At 39.1% G+C, this 19,480-nt stretch overlaps 1 protein-coding gene across 2 annotated transcripts in view; it reads right to left on the bottom strand.

The window, feature by feature from the left end:
- Nucleotides 1-19,480, bottom strand: part of TESK2 (testis associated actin remodelling kinase 2) — an 82,733-nt gene that overhangs the window by 6,411 nt on the left and 56,842 nt on the right. For both annotated transcript variants that reach the window (XM_074876178.1, XM_074876177.1), the window contains 5 exons: nucleotides 9,129-9,211; nucleotides 7,092-7,167; nucleotides 5,382-5,465; nucleotides 4,197-4,283; nucleotides 646-781 (listed from right to left, as the gene is read on the bottom strand). In XM_074876178.1, coding sequence (XP_074732279.1) covers nucleotides 646-781; nucleotides 4,197-4,283; nucleotides 5,382-5,465; nucleotides 7,092-7,167; nucleotides 9,129-9,211 — 466 coding nt within the window. The remainder of the gene's footprint in view (nucleotides 1-645; nucleotides 782-4,196; nucleotides 4,284-5,381; nucleotides 5,466-7,091; nucleotides 7,168-9,128; nucleotides 9,212-19,480) is intronic.

Below are 19,480 nucleotides of genomic sequence, written 5' to 3'. Positions count from 1 at the left end.
TCCAATGCCAGAAGTTTACTAACATAAAAGATACCCAAGTCAAAATATGCCCCAGCCTACAGGAACTGCTTGCAGTTTGCTCCCCACACCAGGTGGCACTAGACAGCTTTAGAGAAAGCCCTTCAAGGCCAGCATTCCCAAGCAAATCTGGGATTCATCTTTTTCCTAGTCTTTCAGGGTACTTCTAGGTATTTTATAATACTCTTGCATCTTCTCTGCTCTTCCTCCTGAAGGAATTTAAGAAGGAAGGAAGGAATTTAATCTAAGTGTTACGTGTAGCATATACCAAAGAAATTATGTATGTGCATTAAGTATGGCAGGGACAAAGCAAAAGTTGATGGATTTTCACATACTATTAGGAACTTACAAAACCACTCTCAAATGAACTCTAAATTTCCCCTCAAGAGCTTGTGGGCAGAATCTTTTGAGGCACTTTAAGAAACAGTTAGCTGTTTTTTTTCCCTGAAGGACACTGCAGTGCAAAGTATACAGCATTGTTCCAGAATAATTTTCAGGCTTTGAGTAAAATCATTCATAAACTATAAAAAACAGCATATACAGCTGAAATCCCAGTCTTCAAAATATGAAGCATTGTATCCTCTTGCTATTAGCCTGCAGCAATGTTTGTACAATACAGGCACTTACCTTTGGGTTTTCTTTCACTGTTGTCAAGGTTCAAAAACTTTCTCTCTCTCTCAGAGTCTTCATTTCTCAGGCGGTTTAAAATCTCCTCCAGTGTTTTGACAATATCAGCAAATGAAGGACGCAACTTTGGATCCATCTGTGAATGCACACAAATCAAATCAGCTCATGTGGGTTTGTTCGTGCTATTCTACACAGTGGACAGAGGGACAGTCTGAAGGAACTGAGGAAATTCAAGACCGTTTTAAGAAGCGTGTTGTCGTTGCAAAAAATTGAAGTAAAGCAAAGGAAAAGTAGTATCCTGTCGTTTATGTCTATTATACCTCTCACATTTAATTATCAAGTTGTAAACATTCTATGAAGAGGATGCATTTTAAATTGAAAAGGTAGGAAGCTCTTAGATTCAGGGCTTGCGAGGGGGGGTTGGTTTGTTTTAAACAGCTTTCACAGTTCAGGGATTTCTTTCTGGACTCCATTTATCAGTCAGAGATTATATATCAATGCTATTTCAAAACGTGCCTGAAGCAATAAGGATTAAACAGAGCAAGTTGGCTATGTCATTAAGTCTGTAATTCTTCCATCATCTCGTTGTGGCTTTGATTAAAACACACATAAATGGCAAGTTTAAAATGTTGTATCTTTCCATCTGTTAATTAGCCTTACTAGTGGGTATACTGGTCTGTCTTGTAAGAAAGCAAGATTGGTTATATAACTTGACAAAATACTACAACAGAAAAAATCCATCTTTGCCCATTCAGTTTGTACTTATCAGTATGTATTTATTCAGCCTAGTAGAAATGGATCTCTAAACAAAGTCCAACACTAAAATTGTACTAGAGGGCAAGCAGCTTAATTTAAGTAGTAAGTTAGAAGGCATTTCATCATTTTGAACATTGACCCTGTATATATGTTACAGGTTTTACTACTGTAGGTAGCAATGTCTAATTCAGCAGCTGAAAATTAACCTCATTACACTATTAAAAAAGATTCCACTTGACCCGATTCCTGTTTCCAGCCCTCTAAAGGCTTTTTCAAAGTGGACAAGCCCAGACAGATCTCACCTCTAGTACAAAGGGAACAGTGGTGCTTTGTATGCAACAAACCCTAAAGACCTCCCTAATTCTGCCTTGCAGGTCCTATGAGATGGATCTTTCTGAAGAGAACTGGTATGAGTAGCAATGCCAGAACACCTTCTAACAACACAGGGTAAAGGGCTAAAAATTCATATGTGCAGTAATAAAAAACAAACAAATCACACCCGAAGAGCTCAATTTCCAGGAATTTCCTAGCACAGCAAAACATCTTTTTCTGCTTTCCCCATTTCACTGAAAGTGTAGAGCTGGGGCAACACCAAAGCACACACTCTGTACTCTGACAAATTTACTAATTTGGGAAGTTTAGGGAGCTGTTACAAGCTACAGGAAGTAAAAAGAGCCCTCTGGCTATTTTAATTTGTGCTAGGTAAGATCCAGGACAAGAGCAGCAATGGAAAAGTGACCGAGAGATTCCATCCCTGAGCAGTCCAGATTCTGCTCAAATGGAACAGGAAGTTCTTCCTCAAGGCAGCAGTTGCCCACAGCTCAGCTCGTGCTGGTAAGCTTTTTGCACGATTGGACCTGTTAACATTTGTAAGTATTTGCACAAGTAGACTTACAGTTGTTGGAGCAGACTTATAGTTGTTGGGGATCCTTAAATTTTAGGCTTCCTTGCATGTACTACTTTAAAAAAACACTTTATAACAGCAAATTAAAGATATTTTAATCCACTACTCATACATGTAAGTTTTTACTGGTTTTCTTAGGTTGCCCTAAAACATGTTTCCTGGCTGTAGAAAACCCCAGGGCTTTGCAGATTAGTTCAGCTAATCAGCTGAGCTATACAGTTTATACTGTTTGTTGACCTATTAAATAGTAAAAAGCTATATAAACGTCCTTGTCTACGAACAAATTATCACACAGATCACCTATTACTGAAGCACAGACTGCTTAGGAAGATGTAAGAAAGCCTTACCTGTTCACCACCTTTTTCCTTCTACTAGGAAAGTGAATTACACCATGCCCAACACTGAAATTAGCATGTGAATGGCTTGATCACAAGACAGTAATTTCCACTTTCAGTTCAGGGAAGGGACATTTATTATACAGGAAGCAGCATTTTGACGATAATCAGTAGGAGAAAAACCTTTTTCTCTGAACACACCAAATTCTTATATCAGTCACTTCCCCTTTCTTCATGAGTAGTTTTACTGTGAATTTTACCTGTGCTGAAAAATAGCTTTGTATCACGCACCATGTGTTTGGATGCAGTATGATTTCTGGAGTCTACAGGTGATAGTTGAGATTTCCAAAGTCAAATCCTACCTTTAACCAAACCCTTTAGTGCTTGCATAATCAAAACACTTCATAAGCATGAGTCAGATGTACCACTATCCTGGTGAAGCAAGCTCCACTATACTAAGGTGAAATCAGAGGAGTGAAGTAGCTTGTCCAGAGTAAGTTCCACAAGCATTTTTAGAATTAAATTACGCTATCTTGTGTCAAGAGTGGCAGTCACCCTCAGCTGGTCACATCCTCACCTTTATACTGCTTTCCCCTTCAGCATGTGCATTTGTGCTACTACAAAGTAAAGAGAGAGTTGACCAAGAGCATGGAGAGATGAGACTTCTTACAAACAACTCACTTGGATACAGTGCTGGCATTGGCTCCAGCATGGCCTGGTTGTGGAGTCACGGGCAAAGTTTTGTGCAGTAAAATTTTTGGAAGTTGCCTCAACTTAAGTTGTGCAAACTGGACATGCCCAACTTCAGCTGAATCTGGTGGAAGCTCAGGTTCTCTTACTTCATATAAACCAGTTTACTATAAAGGTACTAGCAACCTCTGTTGCGGTATAACCCACAAAAGAGATCTATTTTCTTGGAATTTTCACAGTGAGGAGTCATGAAGGTATCCAGCACTATCAAAATTTTACTTGAATACTTGGCAGAAAATTTACTCTATACAGCACATTGCCTATAGCCTTACCGATACTAAATCATTTGGGTCCAAGTTTGGTTTTTTGGAACACAGGCTAGGGATTTAGAGGTTTATCCCTTTCCAAAATGTAGCATATAGAAACTTCAGCATAGTTTAGTGCCTGCTCTTGATTTGTTTGTCCCCTCTGTTTGTGAGAACAACTCAGAATTCCTTCTTCACAGCTCAGTAGGTCTGTGCACAATAACAGCTGGATTTTGTCAGCCCGAGGGCCAGCCAGTGTCAATAGCATACAACTGGTTATGATCAGCCTGAACAGCCTGCAAGAAGCTGTTCAGTGTGTCAGACCTGTTTGTTTGGCACTACAGAACACAGAATTGCAAAAACACAAGATACACCTTTTTGCAAGGGGAAGGGAAGGGTTATAAAAACTGCAAGGGACTTTCTGAGTTATCAGAATGTACGCTGCTTTTATAGGTAGGCTCTTCAAGTCTCTTCTGTAAATGCTTTAAGCTCTATCTTCAAAAGCCAGAGGGATTTAGAGAACTCCAGTTTAGGCCTCTCCCCTTCAAGTAAGATACTCACATTACAGCAGTTGAAGGCCAGCTGGAGGAAGTCAGGGGGACAGTCTCCCACCATGTGCTGGAAGGCATCATAATCTAATCCAAAATTCTGTACAAAAAAACCACAGCATAGAGATATAAACAAGGTCTCCTATCTGGCCCAAAGCATCTTCTTTTCAGGGGGTCCCTACATGGAGTTATTGGGAATAACTATGAACACCATCTCTCAGCAGCCACATACAGAGGATTTTGAGAAAACTTCATGCACACTCTGAACTGCAGCATTCCCAACAGGGATTACTTGATACAAGATACCTGTAAGAGAATGAGCTGACTTCAAAGAGCCCATACTTCTTCCTGGACTCAACTCCAATCCATTGCACTTGAAATGCTGCCCGTGTGGGTCTGGAAGCAATATCTTATACTGTGATATTTCACCATGGTGACTTTCACAGTCTGCTATAGAACCAGGGGCTTCACCATGATGAAAATTTATCAATTAAAATGGTTAATTTTTCAGTGGATGGTAGACTGGTAATACAAATTATCCAGTTCCTTAAATGCACTTCTGTAAAATCTGAAAAAGGATCTCTTATTTACTTCAGTTCAAGACCTAAGAAATTTTGCCTTTTCAGAACCAGAGTGGGATAGACAATTTGGAAGACCCCCCCACAGAGGGCCAAAAGCTGTCCTGCAGAAGGGACTCAACCAAAAGGCAACTGAGGAAAGTAAGAAGTATCTCATTTGACTAGTTGATTCTAGCTCAGATCCACAGTGCTTAGCACAGTCTATACAAAAATAAGGGTGAGCTTATTTTAGCTGCTGCTAACACAGCTCCTGCCCCTTTCACAAGGAGGGGCTGCTTAGTGGATGCAGTATGCCAAAACTGCTCTGTTCTGAATCTGGCAAGAAGTCTACATGAGCTATCACTCTACAAAAGGAAGGTCACTGCAATGCTCTCAATGTTCTGCCAGTTAGGGGCAGAAAGGATTTCCCATGAGGATTGCAGCTGGACAGTCTCTGTGAAAGTGTCTTCAATGGAGCTTCTTACAATAACAGTACAGAAGAACAAAAGCCTTTTACAGGCTATTTTTAATGTAACACCTATTCATCGTATCTTTGGCAGCACTGCCAGAAGTTCTAAAGGCCAGCCATTATCATGGCATACTTACCACCTCCCACCAATGTTATAAAGATAACCACTTACCTCTGTGCGAGGGAGATAGTCTGGATCTGCCTGTATTCTTGCTATAATCTCACACAGAATTATACCATAGGAGAACACATCCGCCTGAGAGAGAAAAAAAATAAATAGCCACATGGCTCAGCTATGAATACTCAGCGTTCTTATCTGCCACTGAGTTTCTCCTTACCCCAAATGGTTATCATGAAACAACTAAACCAACACCACAGCCTTACAACACCAAGCAACTGCATTATAGCTAACACTTTCCATGTGAAGAAACACATGCTCACAGTGAAGCATTCTTGTTGCACAAATAGCAATGATAACTTTAAAACTCTTACGCAAAAAAAAAAGAAAAAACCACCAAACCACTCTTAAATCAGCAGTGTAAAAAAAAATATTTAAAAAAATCCTTCCTTGCATAAAGAATGGTGAAGTTGCATTTGATGTCTTACAGATGGGAGTAATTAAAAACATAGCCAAAACATGACATGCCTATATATCACTGTGGTTAGAAAGTTGGGTTTAGAATGCACGTGATCACAGTTTATTCAGAACATTAATGCTGTTTTTAAGAAAAATTACATTTTTCTCTCCTCACAGTTCAGTACCTCTGGAGAAAACAGTGTCTTTCCCAAAGCTTAAGATCTCTAGTAACACTGTATACCAGTATCAATTTCCATTGAAATTTCCATGACGCTTAGTAATCACTTATCTAACTACCCCTGAAATGCATAGTTCCTCAGATTTCCACCCACCTGAATTGATCATGTAATAAAATTTAGGGAAACATGGAATAAAAATCTACAGAGCAGAAGCTGGCATCCCTCATCCCTTACATATCAGGCAGGCTTATAGGTCACCTTTCATGCTGATGAGTTATGAGACTTTCTTCCTCTTTAGTCTTCCATGCCCTAGGGTTAATGAATAATGTGGCACCATAGATTTGGGTACTTTATTATTAATTTGGGTCAATTGGAAGTCTTAAAAAAAGCTTTGAAATGGTAATTATTACATTCATTACTGAGGTAGCTACTGCTTTCCTGCAAGTTAAAAGTATCACCAATTAAACAGATTATTGACTACTAGCTATAAAAAGTACAGGATGTGGGCTTTATCACAGAAAAGCTGCACTTGCAGGGCTGAAGTACACTATGTTACACATGGGAGAGAAAATCCCATGTAAAGAGCAGCTTGATTGAAAATACTATTTCTAAAACCCAGTGTGATCTGATCCTCCTCTGAAAGAAACATTTTCCAATGCCACAAATTGGAAAACTTAGAAATACTTTTGGAGAATATTTTTATCCAGGTATCTTGAGAATGTTGATTTTTTTTTTTTAACTTAAAATAATTGTACAAGTTTACATACAAACCTTTTATTTCTACCCAGATTTCACTAACATATAGTCAAGGAAGCAACTTTACTACATTTCTCATGAGACTTCGTTAAACTAAGTTGTGTTAGGTCAACAAGCCATTACCATATTTCTGCATGTGGGGCATTTCAGAATGAAATTAGCATAACAGTGGATTATGCTAAAGGTAATTCTATTTCATCTTATGCCATTAACTATTCAACTCACACACTCCCTTAGTCTGAATGACCTACTGAGTACAGAAATGTCACAAATGAAAACAACAATTTTAACATTATGGAAATTCTAAATCTTGTATAAAGCTATTGAAGAGAAACATCTGATGAAAGTCCACTTATATCATGTACCTTACCTTTTCATTGTAAGGTTCATCTCTGAGAACTTCTGGTGCCATCCAGAAGGGTGAACCCACCACTGGTAACTTCTCACTATATAGATATGGGATAGATGGGGGAAGGGTGTAGGGGGAGAGAGAGAGAGAAGAACCATTAAACACTCAGGCATTGCTACTATCTTTCCAAGTATCTGGAGAAACTTTCACCAGAGGGAAGTCAATGTAAGTGGGTTCCATAACATAACTGTATTTTACACTGGTTTCCTACTGGAGTCACTGGAACATTCAATAGCAGGTGGAGAAGGTGAAAGAAGAAAGCTTCAATAAATTACTCATATTTTACTTCCAGTTTCTAAGTGCCTGACCACTTTTTTTAAAAAAAATAATTTTATTTTAAGGTCACAGCTGTTCAATAGTTTTGGTTTCCAAACTCTTGGCAGAATTGGCTCCTTCATCTATACATAGTAGGGTTTGTGGACATCAGTTTCGGGCTAGATGTCAAGTTCTCCATTCATGCAGCAAGACATATAGGTATTCATCCCTACATGTATACCAATAAGCAGCTCTAGAAAGTATTCAGCACTGACTGCTTGCAAACTGTGTTTTTAAAAAAAAGTCAAGATAGACCAGAGGAATCCTTTACTAGGGAAAAATTAGGAGTAATCAGAACAGAGACAATTTGAAATATCTGTAATGTTTCAACATGGCTGAATACTGGCACCTTAAGACAGGCCTCCAGCTTGCCACCCAGCTGACCTTGAAGGAATACCTATTTTTTAAAAAAAAAGCCTCTGAAGGCCTCAAAATAGCATGGCTTGTTAGTCAGCAAACTGGAAACAACAAAATTGCATTTGAAAATGGAGGTAAGACTAGATCAAACAAAAATGGTGGCTAAATTAACAATTTTGTTATGTTGTTTGTTTTAGTATCAAGGTACCTGAACTTTAGCTATTACCATACTCTCAGTTTTCAGGGCATCTCAAAACTGGGTATTAAGAACCACCTTAAGGCACCTGTGGTGCCTCCCTGATTTCGTGATGAGTTTGTACAAATACAGCTGAAGCTTTCAGCACCTTAAAGGGCAGAGATTCCACAGAAGCATAAAAGATACACACTGGCTGTACTTATCAGTAGTTTCAAAATTAAGATGTTCACTTTCTTAAGCTTTTAGATCAGTATTTCATCAACATTAATGCAAGCCTTCAGACCTCCCAAGGTATGGTTTTAGGATATGTGCAGTTTAAAAACAGCACATAGCTGAGATCAACTTTTATTGTTTTCTTTGCAGTCAAAAGAGCTGGAAGGCTTTTATTTTACGCAGAAGCGCACACTGAGGAAAATCTGACAGCACATTTCACAGTCAGAATACTCTGAAATACACAAGTCAATATACAGAGAGAACAATGAAATACTTGTCCTTGATCTGCCTAATGGAGGAAAGACAAAAGGGCTATTTCCAATTGTGACAATAGCTTGTGACAGTCTCCTGCGCATTCCTCAAATGAGTTAAGATTATAATTTCATCCTAGGGAGAGCAAAATGGTGAGCCTTTGTTAGACAGTAATTTTAATATCTCTTTGTTATAAACCTGGATCTTAACAACCTGGAGATTAAAGAGAATACTACTGGAATGCCGCTGAATATTGTTTGTGAAAATGGCAAGAAGCTAAAGTTGTTTGGAATCAGAGGACATTTATTACAAAATCATCCCAATCCAGAATGCTGGACAGTATTTTTGTGTTTGCTTTGTTGTGTTTTTTTTAAAACCAAAACTCCCAAGTACCTGCTTAGAAGATCTACTGAAAAGCTTGAGTAAATTCTCTACTCACTGGAGCATTTTTGAAGAATAAATATCACTACTAATTCTATCAATATGGACAGTAATTAAGGCTAGAACATTTTGGTCATCCAGCCTGCAGTTCTAGACTGAAGACTGAAGATATTTTTTCAATTTTCGCATCAGAATGCAATAATGGCCACAGGGATCTGGCTCATTAGAGCTTCTGGCCTGCAATCGCACTGCAATTCTCGCTATATTTTGATTAGTTCACATACCTGTGATCAGGAATTTTCTCTGCTAAACCAAAGTCTCCTACTATTGCTGAGTATCCGTTCTCATCATGTTTTATTAAGCAGTTCTGGAATTTAAAAACAAAAACAGAAAAGTTATTGTCTGGGCATGAAACCCATATACCATTCATTTTATTTATTTTTAATCTGGAACAAAACTACAAAATATTGTTTGTAAGATGTTCATCTATGAGAAGCTTTTGTCTGAAAGCAACCACCCTTTTCCCCTACCCTCCCCCCTGCACAATCACGTGTCTGTCAAACTTAAGATGCTGCAAACAGCCTTACACTTAGTTAATAATCCACTTAAAAACTTGCTGTGAAAGCAGGCAGCCACAGGCAGCACGTACCCACTAGGTTCCAGCAAGAATTAAGATGATTTAGCTCCCTTACTGCTCAAGTATGCAATACATGCTGTTCACTATGACACCTTACATTTTCTCTTTACAATTTGCCTGTACCTGACCAGAATACAAGATCAGAGCAGACTCTAAATACCTTTGTATATTTTGCTACATTAACTACTAAAAAGGAACTCATTGCTTTGCAGTAGATTTTAATCAGAAAATACAAGATATGACAAAGTTATATGTGCTTTTAAAGTCTCAAATAAAATTCTTTATTCTACAGTACATCATAAAACATGATTGAAGGGAAAGGTCTAATAGGGAAAAGGTGTCAATCTTTTCCTTTCAGATGTGCCCTCCAGTGTCAGGAGGGAGGGCAATTTAAGGACACACAGAGATAATTCTGGTCTAGCAGCATCACATCACATGCAAGGTATTATCGGTTTATTTTTGTTATTTATTTACAACTCTGAGAAATATGCTTTGACTGTTCCACTACCACGTCTTTTCCCTTCTCACCGAATGAATCAATAGCTGACTTCCCTAAGTTTTTTTTCTGTCCTGCAATAGGTGGAGCAAGACAGCGAATCCGTGCCCTTACCACATGCCTTGCTCTGTATCTTTCTGCAGGCAATACAATAGCAGTGACAGGCAGCAAAACCACTGCCGACTCCTACAGAGTGGTACCCTGCATTAATTAGCTAAACAGCAGGAAACGCTTTCTAGCTTTATTGTGCTTGGATGTACAAAAGCCCCTCGCTGACCCCGGAGCATTAGTTTGTCTGTATAATGCAACTACCAAGAAAAGTGAGTCCCTTGTCTAAAAGATCAAGTTCAGGTCATTGCTGTTTACATTATTCAGAGATGATTGTGGCTCAGGCCATGAAGTGAGTTTTCTTCCTGCCAATTAAAAGGTTAAGCAAGCTGCTCCTGCAATCATGTAAAGAAAATGTGTGCCAGCCTCTTGAAACACATGCTGGCTCCTGAGATGCGAAGTTTTATTTATTTAGTATGACTCAAGCATAATAAATAGAGTTAGTTTGGGGATTCATAAACATGTACCAAGTTAAATCAACCATGCTTGTCCAAAGAGCAGCAAAGCTTCTCAGTTACGGGCTTTGTTATCTTTTATCAAAGAGCACATTCATTCAGCTTGCCTCTGTTTAAACATTTGGTCACTGTAAGTGGACTTAAAACTGAGAAGGATAAAACTTTTCAGAAAAATCTTACTCAAATGATTCAGACAAGTGGAATTTCATTGTGTACCACACAAACAAGTCCATGAGAACACCAGACATTTTGCAGTGTACAAGAATGACGATACTATTTTATGCAACAAAATGTCAGGTTATTTTCTGCCATAGATTTCTCAGCAATTAAAGATGATTTGTAATTTGACATTTTTTTAAAAAAACCTCTATGATTCATAAGAGAACTAGTTTTAAAGTCTAGATTTCCTTCTTGCATTACCTTTGACTATTTACATTTTGTTCATTTTGAGTAGGAAGACTACAGTAGTTCATTTTATCTTCTGTTTTTTGTGGATAAGGGTTATTCTCCAATAACCCCTAGTCTCCAAAATTTTAGGGGAACATTTTAATCCAGACTGAGAACTATTTTCAACGTAACTAAAAATCTGTAGAAACATTTCTACTGACCTTAAGATCTGCAATCATTTATAGGGCTGCTTTGATATCAAAAGGAGTTTTAAATGCAACATCATCCTGTCAGCAATTTTTCCTTCAGCTTCTTACCAGTATACAATCACATCCCATTAGACAGCAATACATCACCGGCTGAAGAGGAACAATCTTACCCCCCCCAAGCCCCAGGCAGTCTCAGCTCTCAGGTATAGCACTGAACTATTATACAAGCAGATTATTCCTAGATAAATCATAAATTAAACCAATAGCACATCCAATCTAGCTGCCAAGTAATGCTACCTGACAGCTTTGAGCTCCTTCCCAGATGAGCAGGAGCTGCCTGCAGCAAAGCAGGGCCCCCTTTCAGTGCAGACCTTTCAAGAAACCAAACAGAGCAGACACCCTGCCACCGTGGGATCCAGAGGTCCTGCAGGAGAGGCCAGTTCACCATGACAAGGCAATGGAGGAAAGCCTAGACCAACGTTTCTGCTATAAAGTACTGATCAATTGTTCTGCTGTGGTAGGCTGCACAATGTTAAATGACATAAAGAAGGAATCTAAACTAATCTCTCTCATTAGTGGAAGCTTGTCTTTTGCCTGCATATGAACAAATAGGAGTGTGAATTTAAATTCATTAGAATACATATTCCAGTACAAGAGGGTCTTTCTCAGTCACACTTAAATCATACATGGGCAGGTGATATGCACCAGACAAAGAAATGACAGTGTCACTACAAACACTCACTGCAGCGAAACTAAACTATTTAATTCAACCAGTGCAATTTTTTATGTAGCTATGCACCAATTTCCTGGAACCCAGAAAGGATGGAAGCCTATTCCAACCAACATCAGTAGTAAAACCCTTCTACGGATACTAGCTCAGTCAGACATCACCTTTCAAGCCTGTACTGCTCATTCATCAGGACAAAGCTTTGAAGATGGCAATGTTTCATTCCGTGCTGAGATTCTCCAAGTGTTCAAGGCCAATGCTCAGCATCACCATACTCCTCCTCCACCCTTCCCACCCTAGTAAAGCCATTACACAACACCACACCAAATCCACAGCACAGACGGTTTAGATAGCAGATTTAAGATGCAATTCATGAAAAGGTGACTTACACAGCCCACAGTAACTGGTAGTTCATGTGCACTCAATGAAAGAGTGCTTTTTTAAGCATGCATATTCTGCTGCCAAGATAAATTAGGACCAAAAAAGGGACAAAGCTTCATTAGAGACTAGAAGGTTAAAAAAGAGCTTTTAAATTTAAGCTAGAGGTGGTATCTTAGTAGGAAAAGTACAATAGAGCATACTGCACTGTTTCTTCTGGCAAAGTGATATTTCTTGGTTTCTACAAAAAAGAAAATGGGTTTATCAATTTGGTATGAAGAAGTTTCATTAATGAATTTTGGCATAGAGATATAAGAGTTCAAGCCCCTCTCTAGTGCAAAAAGCCTCTCAAGAACTGCCTATGAGATGAAATGCCAAGCAGCTTTACAATACCAGCTTTAAGAAAATGCTTTTGACTTACTATTGTGCTATTTGTATAAGATGCAAGGCAATAAAACATGACAACCTTCCCGAGCTTTCTCTTTGGACCTCTACAGCCAGGGATGTTCTTTCCTTTGGCAGCTCACACAGTCAAAGAGGGCAGTATTTGACTTCAGTTGGGTTCTCGAGGGGTTTCTTTTCCCCTGAAATGGGAACCCCCATTGGTCCTTCCTGAAGCAGACTCTTAATAGAAGCAAGGAGCTCTGTACATGAGCCCTAAAGAGTTAACAGAGCTGTTTATGCAGAGACAGATGTGAAAGAACATAAAGCCTCCTTTGTGTGTTACAGGAGCTTAACATCTGCTTTGCACAGCATAATCCTACTAAGACGAATGCAATATTCTACTCTCCCTTTTACATAAACAAAACCGAAAATAGACTCAAGAGTTCCAGAGTTAAAAATAAGTTGCTTATATGAAGAAACCCCATCGTTTTATTTTACAATATGACATAGAAGCTAAACTCCTCAGATTTTACTGCACTCCAGAAACTACAGGAACGCTACTGCAGTGCCATTTGCAACCCTCTGATGACTGTTACTGAATTAAAATACTTAAAGGCCAATTGAGATGTATCAGCTGTTTTTAAAGTGCTATCCCCTAGGCGAAACACCATTGACAATTAAATGTACAACAGGAAGCCTACAATACTAGATGCATTTCTGAAACTAAAACCATTCTGTTTAAGGGACAGGCTCCATTTGGGTCCCAAAGTACCAGTAAAAGTTTAGTACTGTGACTATCATCTGAAATAATAATCTGTAACAGCTAATTTTTTCAGTGCAAGCCCTCCCCTGCAGTGCAAAATATCCAGGCAAGAGCCTACTCTAGCACAAAGGGGACCTTACAACCGCAGCAGCAAGTATGAGACTCATCAGACAAAGGTTCTGTTCATTGCTTGAGTTTTATTTTGTTTTATTTTGTGTTAAACAAGCAAACAGCATACAAGTTAGGAAGTCAGGGTATGTCACTTTCAAGCCCAAAGGCAGTGAATTTATGTTACATCAGATAATCCACAGTAATTGCTTACATGCATGATTCTGTCCTGTAGTAACTGAGACTGCTCCTATCTCAATGAAAGAAGGGTGAGCCATTACACATTTACCGTGAAGTGAAAGCAGATGTTGGCAGGAATACACACACGCATATATATATATATATGCCTAGAGATTAGAATTTCTTCATAGATTTATCAGCGGAGCTCACAATGTTCCCTAAAACTACTCACAACCTACTATTGATTATAAGACCTTGTTTTCAGTCATACATAATTCTGCAAAACTAAAAGGCATTTGTTTGGGGGTTTGCCTGTTTGTTTTTAATCAAGAGCTTCAGTAGTGAGTTTTTGGGAAGGGTGTTATTCAGCTAAGACAGTTCAGCTGCTGGGGAAAACAAACTTAGAATGTGTTACAAGCAAATTTTGAAACAATGAAAACAAAAAATCCTCAGAAATATTAGCCTACGTTATCATACCATATTTGGCATGTTCTCAACTTGAAACATGATGAGATCTCTGTGTGAGATACACCTTTTGCCACCCCTGCAAAAAGTAGACTGGGACAGGACATATGCTGTGTAAGCAATTTGAAAGAGTGAATAAGGTGACAAGACAGAGTAGGAGTCCAAGCTAGGGGCTGGCAGGGACCAAGACCAGGGTCAAGACACATTCCTTAGAGGGGGAAAAAACCCCCAAAGACTGTTATGAGGATATAAGAACTGCAGGTATAGCAAACAAGTGGCAGTGGTGGTGAAACAGAGCAAACCTGGAGCAGCAGAACAGGGGGAGAGTTAGAAATAGCTGAACATCCTAAAGATCAGAATGCATAAAAATAGCTTGGATAAAGCATCAAGCAGGCACACTAGAAGAGGGTAATTGCAGTCAGCCAGACAAGAAGATTGAACAATGATGTTGGGGGGCAGGAACAGGGAGCAAAAATAAGAAAAGCCTTTGAACAAGGATGAAAGGCCTGACCAGAGGCTGGCATTATACACTAGCAGAAAGGATTGGATAGTCACAGAGTAGATATGATCAGTCTTAAAAAAAAAAAAAGAGCAGACTCCTAGATGTTCACTTCTCACTGTCAAGGAGTCTCTCTTGTTCCTCTCTCTATTCCTGCTCTGTGCAAAAGCACACAATGTGTATTATACTAATCAACAGTAGCAATAAACACTAATTAAAAATACTTCATGTATTAGTACTGTATTAGCTAAAGCAGCAGACACCTCTGCCATGAATCTCAAACTTCTAACCCTGCAAATGAGGTTCATAATGCCATTGTTTTTTCCCAGCTTTTTTTTAAATTCGTAGGAAGTTGCACACAACAGACACTACATCAAAAACTTAATATTGCACAAAAAATGGGATGTAAAACTTCCTGGAAGAACTTTTATTCTTCCCCTTATGCATATACATTAAGGTAAAGTTCTTAATTACACGATCACAGAGTTTTCCACCTGGCACCCATGTCTTCTAATGCACGCAATGGATTCACACTGACAGCAAATTGGGGCTGTACATAAAACACTCAGACCACTATTTTCAGGACTCCATCCACCCTTGCCACAGAAACAGTAGGGTGAAAGATAGGATGGGAAGAGATGAAAAAGAAAGCCTGCACTGAAAATGAAGGTCCTATGTCTTGTGGTCAAGACTACTGCAGTGTTGCCTCGGGATCTGGACTCTGGCCTTCCTCAGCATCACAGGAGGATTCTGTGACAAGGAAGCCAGTTTAACAAAATCTTTCAGAGATTGTTGCTAATCTTGTGCTTTCTCTGCCTCCAAGGGTCAAACCTGACTATTTTATAAATGCTGTAATGCTTCCAACTGCCTCTGAGGTCAGTGAGCATATTGCCTTGAACTTAAACATGTGTAAAATGCCAAATACTCCAAACAAAGTCTTAAAACACATACACAATATTCACCAATATTCTTGCTTTTAATCTGTTCTGATAAGGCTCAGCTCATTCATCTCCCTCATCATAGAGATATGGTAAGAATAAATTCACTGATATTAGGGGAGTCACTGGTGTACGCTGCCAAGGAAATCAACAGTACTTCTAGAGCAGGGTTTGAATGCAATGCAAATACAGTGTAAACAAGGTGTTGAACGAACTCTCTGTGTAGTAGTAAGATATTTGTTTTAAGGGGTGAGGTACAAAAGGATTTTGCTATATTCTTTTTGCAGGCTGGACACTTCTTCCCTGTGCCTTCCCAAATATTGTTATTTTAATTGTAGGTAACAACAGACAGAATGTTGCAAAAGCAAGTCAGATTAAGAAAAACTTTATCACAATCCACTGGCTCCTATTGCAACACCTCCAATGTTTCACATTATGATTTCTGTTTTAATGACTGCATGTTCTATGACTAAGACTTTCTGAGTTAAAATCCATAGCCAGATCTCCTTGAGAATCACTGAAAGATGGAGAAAATCCTCCTGATTCCAGGAGACAAATCCTCCTTGTGCACATTACAAGCAGCCCCAAATAAAAAACAATTCACAGGGCTTGCAGTGATATGGATAGAGGACCGGCAATGAGCCAACGAGGCTGGTTGTCATAACCCATCTATGGCTTAATCTCTGCGTAAATCTCTTTATGAGAAGTCAGAAGTGAGGACACCACCTTTATTGGCTTACAAAATGTACAAGTCACCCTGCCCACACACCCACTATCTGCAGGCTGGAAACAGCCAATCTGACCACTCACCTTCTGCCAGATTCACATTAGGCTGTTGCTATGAGTCAGGGGAGAGCAGCTGGATCAACTACAACAGCCCAAGCCCAGAGCTTCTCACGACATGGGTACATCCCAGCTCTCTAGGCAGCACACTCTCTTCTAACAAGCGCTGCCTCTCTCTCTGACAGAAGGGCAGCAGGAAGGGCACCAGGGGGATGTCAGGGCTGACATCCCCTGTGGGCTGCCACATCAACTATACTGGCCTACATCTACTCTTCTCTACCATTCTTCCCTCAGGCTTTCTGCAGTGTCAGTGCTGTTCTGTACTCTCCACATGGTGCAATTAGGAAGAGAGATCACCCTGCTGTACACTAATTGTCAGAACCACTTATTTTTCAATCTTAGATTGGCAAGGGACAGGAACTTTTCCTTCTTTAAGTTTTTATGCATCCAGTACATAGACACATATAATGCTGCTGTCAGAGCAAGACAACTCTGCTGCCATAACTGACAGAATAAACTTGATGTATTCACGCCACCTGCTCCAGGAAGCCGCAGGAATTAGAGGTTTGCCAGAAGCAGAAAGCAGAAGTACGGGTCTAAATTAATCCCGAATAATTTTTATAGTAAAATTCATATTAGAGGGATAATTTGCAGTGGGCTATTGTGTTAAATGTAATAGGTAAAGTGTGTAGGCATTCCTGCACAGAAAGTCTCAGTTTCATTCTGTTCATAGTTCAGTCAAGGCCATCAAGTTTCTTTGAAGAATACCTCACTCTTCCATCCTGCAAACTCAGTGTCTGTTCTGACTTTTGCAGACATCTAAATCCTTGTCTTTGTGTTTGTTTAATTAGTAAAGCCATCACATCAATTACTGAAGTTTACCAAAGAAAGGAGGACAATTTAGAACAGTATTGACTCTGCTCTTGTTCAATCCAGCTCACAAGTTCTCTCCTAAGGAAAGAGCCCATCACATCTTCCTTCAGCTTGCTCATGCATGGACTATTTACTAGTAAGAATGAAGGCAACTCATCCCACCACCAGTACAAACCTGGTAAGATACAAGGCATCTCTTCAAACAGTAGCCAATCGCCACAGTGAGAGTTGAAAATTTTGGTGACAGGTTTTTGCTGTGGTTATCTTAATTTTTTTTGGTTTGGAACGAAGTGATGACTTTTAAACCTAGCTAGCCAGCAGGGCAAACATTTGCCCAAAAGGAGAGTGATTTGCCCAACAGATTTAATTTTAAAGTTTATTTCATAAATACAATAATACACTAACTTCACAAGTGCTTGGGTGTTTAAGTCCAGGTATTTAATCTACCTCCCTTCCCAAACAGAACAAGCAAGTGCATACATCACCTCACACAATTAAAAAAATTAAATTAAAAAAAACCCCACAACGCCACCAACCCCCCAAAACGCAAGAAAACCCAAACCACCAAGAAACAGAAAGAAAAACCAAGAAACAGAATATAGCTGATGTTTTGAACTTTTATCCTGACAGCTTCCAATGTGTCCCACACAGATATTATACCTTTAGCACTAAGAACTACCCAAATATAGCATAACTGCTAGCAAATTTTTAGTGTTCGGTTTGTTGGTTGTTTGTTTTTAAATAACTCTTACTACTTCCTGTAGCCACCAATGAGTTTGTATTGCAGTGAAATCATGCACTCCTCACAGCCAGTGCATTTTCTAAACAACTGACATTCAACAATAGATAACATTGAAGCATTGGTAGGGCAGCTCTGGAGAGTGACATATAAAGCTTTGAACAAAGGCATTCACAGAGGTCTCAGGAAATGGATTTTCATATGACTAGCCATAACAGTACACGTTATGATAAATGCTACAGGCACAGAGCTCTCCTTAGTTACTTTGGCTCTGTGCAGTAACTCAACTTCCCCACTCTTAAAAGGTACTGAACTGGAAAAAAAAAGGGAGCACCAAGTTATCTTTCCAGTTATTTTTATGTACCTCGTCTGCACACTCCAAGATGACTGAAATGGAGATTTCCAAGTATATCATGTCAAAGTGACATAACTCCAAGTCAGGGCATTTTTTGAAAATTTTATATTCTTCCTTGCAGAAATCTGCACCTTTCACTTGAAAGGACACCCTAGGAAGTATTTTATGACTTCACTGAAATACTTCTTTCACCCACCAGTTGAACTATTTTTTTCCCCATTGGCTAAATGCACATTCTTCATCTGTTTAACACTGCACTGAGGTGGCTTTAAAAAAACTAAAACTGGACAGAGGCCTAGTAGTCAACTTGCATTTGCAAACACACTGTGCCACTTTGCTGTGTTTTTATTTTTAAAAACTGTTTCTAATCTTAATAGTTCTTTTAGGCTAAGATAACATTCTTCTGAATGCTTTTGATTGAAGCGGTATTATGAAGTCTTCCCAAGAACAGTTTTGGAGTAGTTTCAGGTTGCAAGTCCCCAGTGAGCTTAAACTAGCTCACTAGCTCCAGACAACAGGACAGGCAGGACAGCAAAGCCCTCGGCTGCAACGGACGGCAAGACCCAGTGTGAATACTGGGGCAATAGTTCACAGAGCTTAGCGCTCCTGTGTTAATATTTCTAGATGAGCTTGAATTAGCTAGCTACTTCCACCAAATAAAGTCATACAAGTTGTCACCAAAGCAGTTCAAAAGAAAAATCTATGTCCATTGAAAACTCTGCAACTGAAATATCATTTCTGAAATATCAAATTTTGAAATTTGAAAATTTAAGTAAACTGGTTTGAGTTTACTGGCTTTAGAAATGAAAGAAATATAAACTAGGATTGTGGACAACACTTAATGCTGAATTAGTAATGAAAGGTCACTCTTCCTGCTGAAGATGATTTGTGAAAGACATGGGGAAACAAAACCAACAAGGAGATTTTGAAGTGTGTTTGTAATAAATTTCCTCAATTTGGGTTCTTTATATGATTGACCTGTTCCAAATGTTAGATTGTTATGCTTAACTATCCAGGGACTTAAATACTTTACTGAACCATAATTCAGAACTAAAAAAAAAAGTCTGCAGCTGCTTTCTGAGAAATCCTAATCTGAACTCACTTAAGGAATGGCCTTCCTTCAGAACAGTTATTTCTCCAGTTTCCATACAA

The sequence above is a fragment of the Strix uralensis genome, chromosome 8 (genome assembly GCF_047716275.1).
Source record: "Strix uralensis isolate ZFMK-TIS-50842 chromosome 8, bStrUra1, whole genome shotgun sequence".
Classification (NCBI taxonomy): Eukaryota; Metazoa; Chordata; class Aves; order Strigiformes; family Strigidae; genus Strix; species Strix uralensis.
This window is presented reverse-complemented; position numbering and strand designations above follow the sequence as displayed.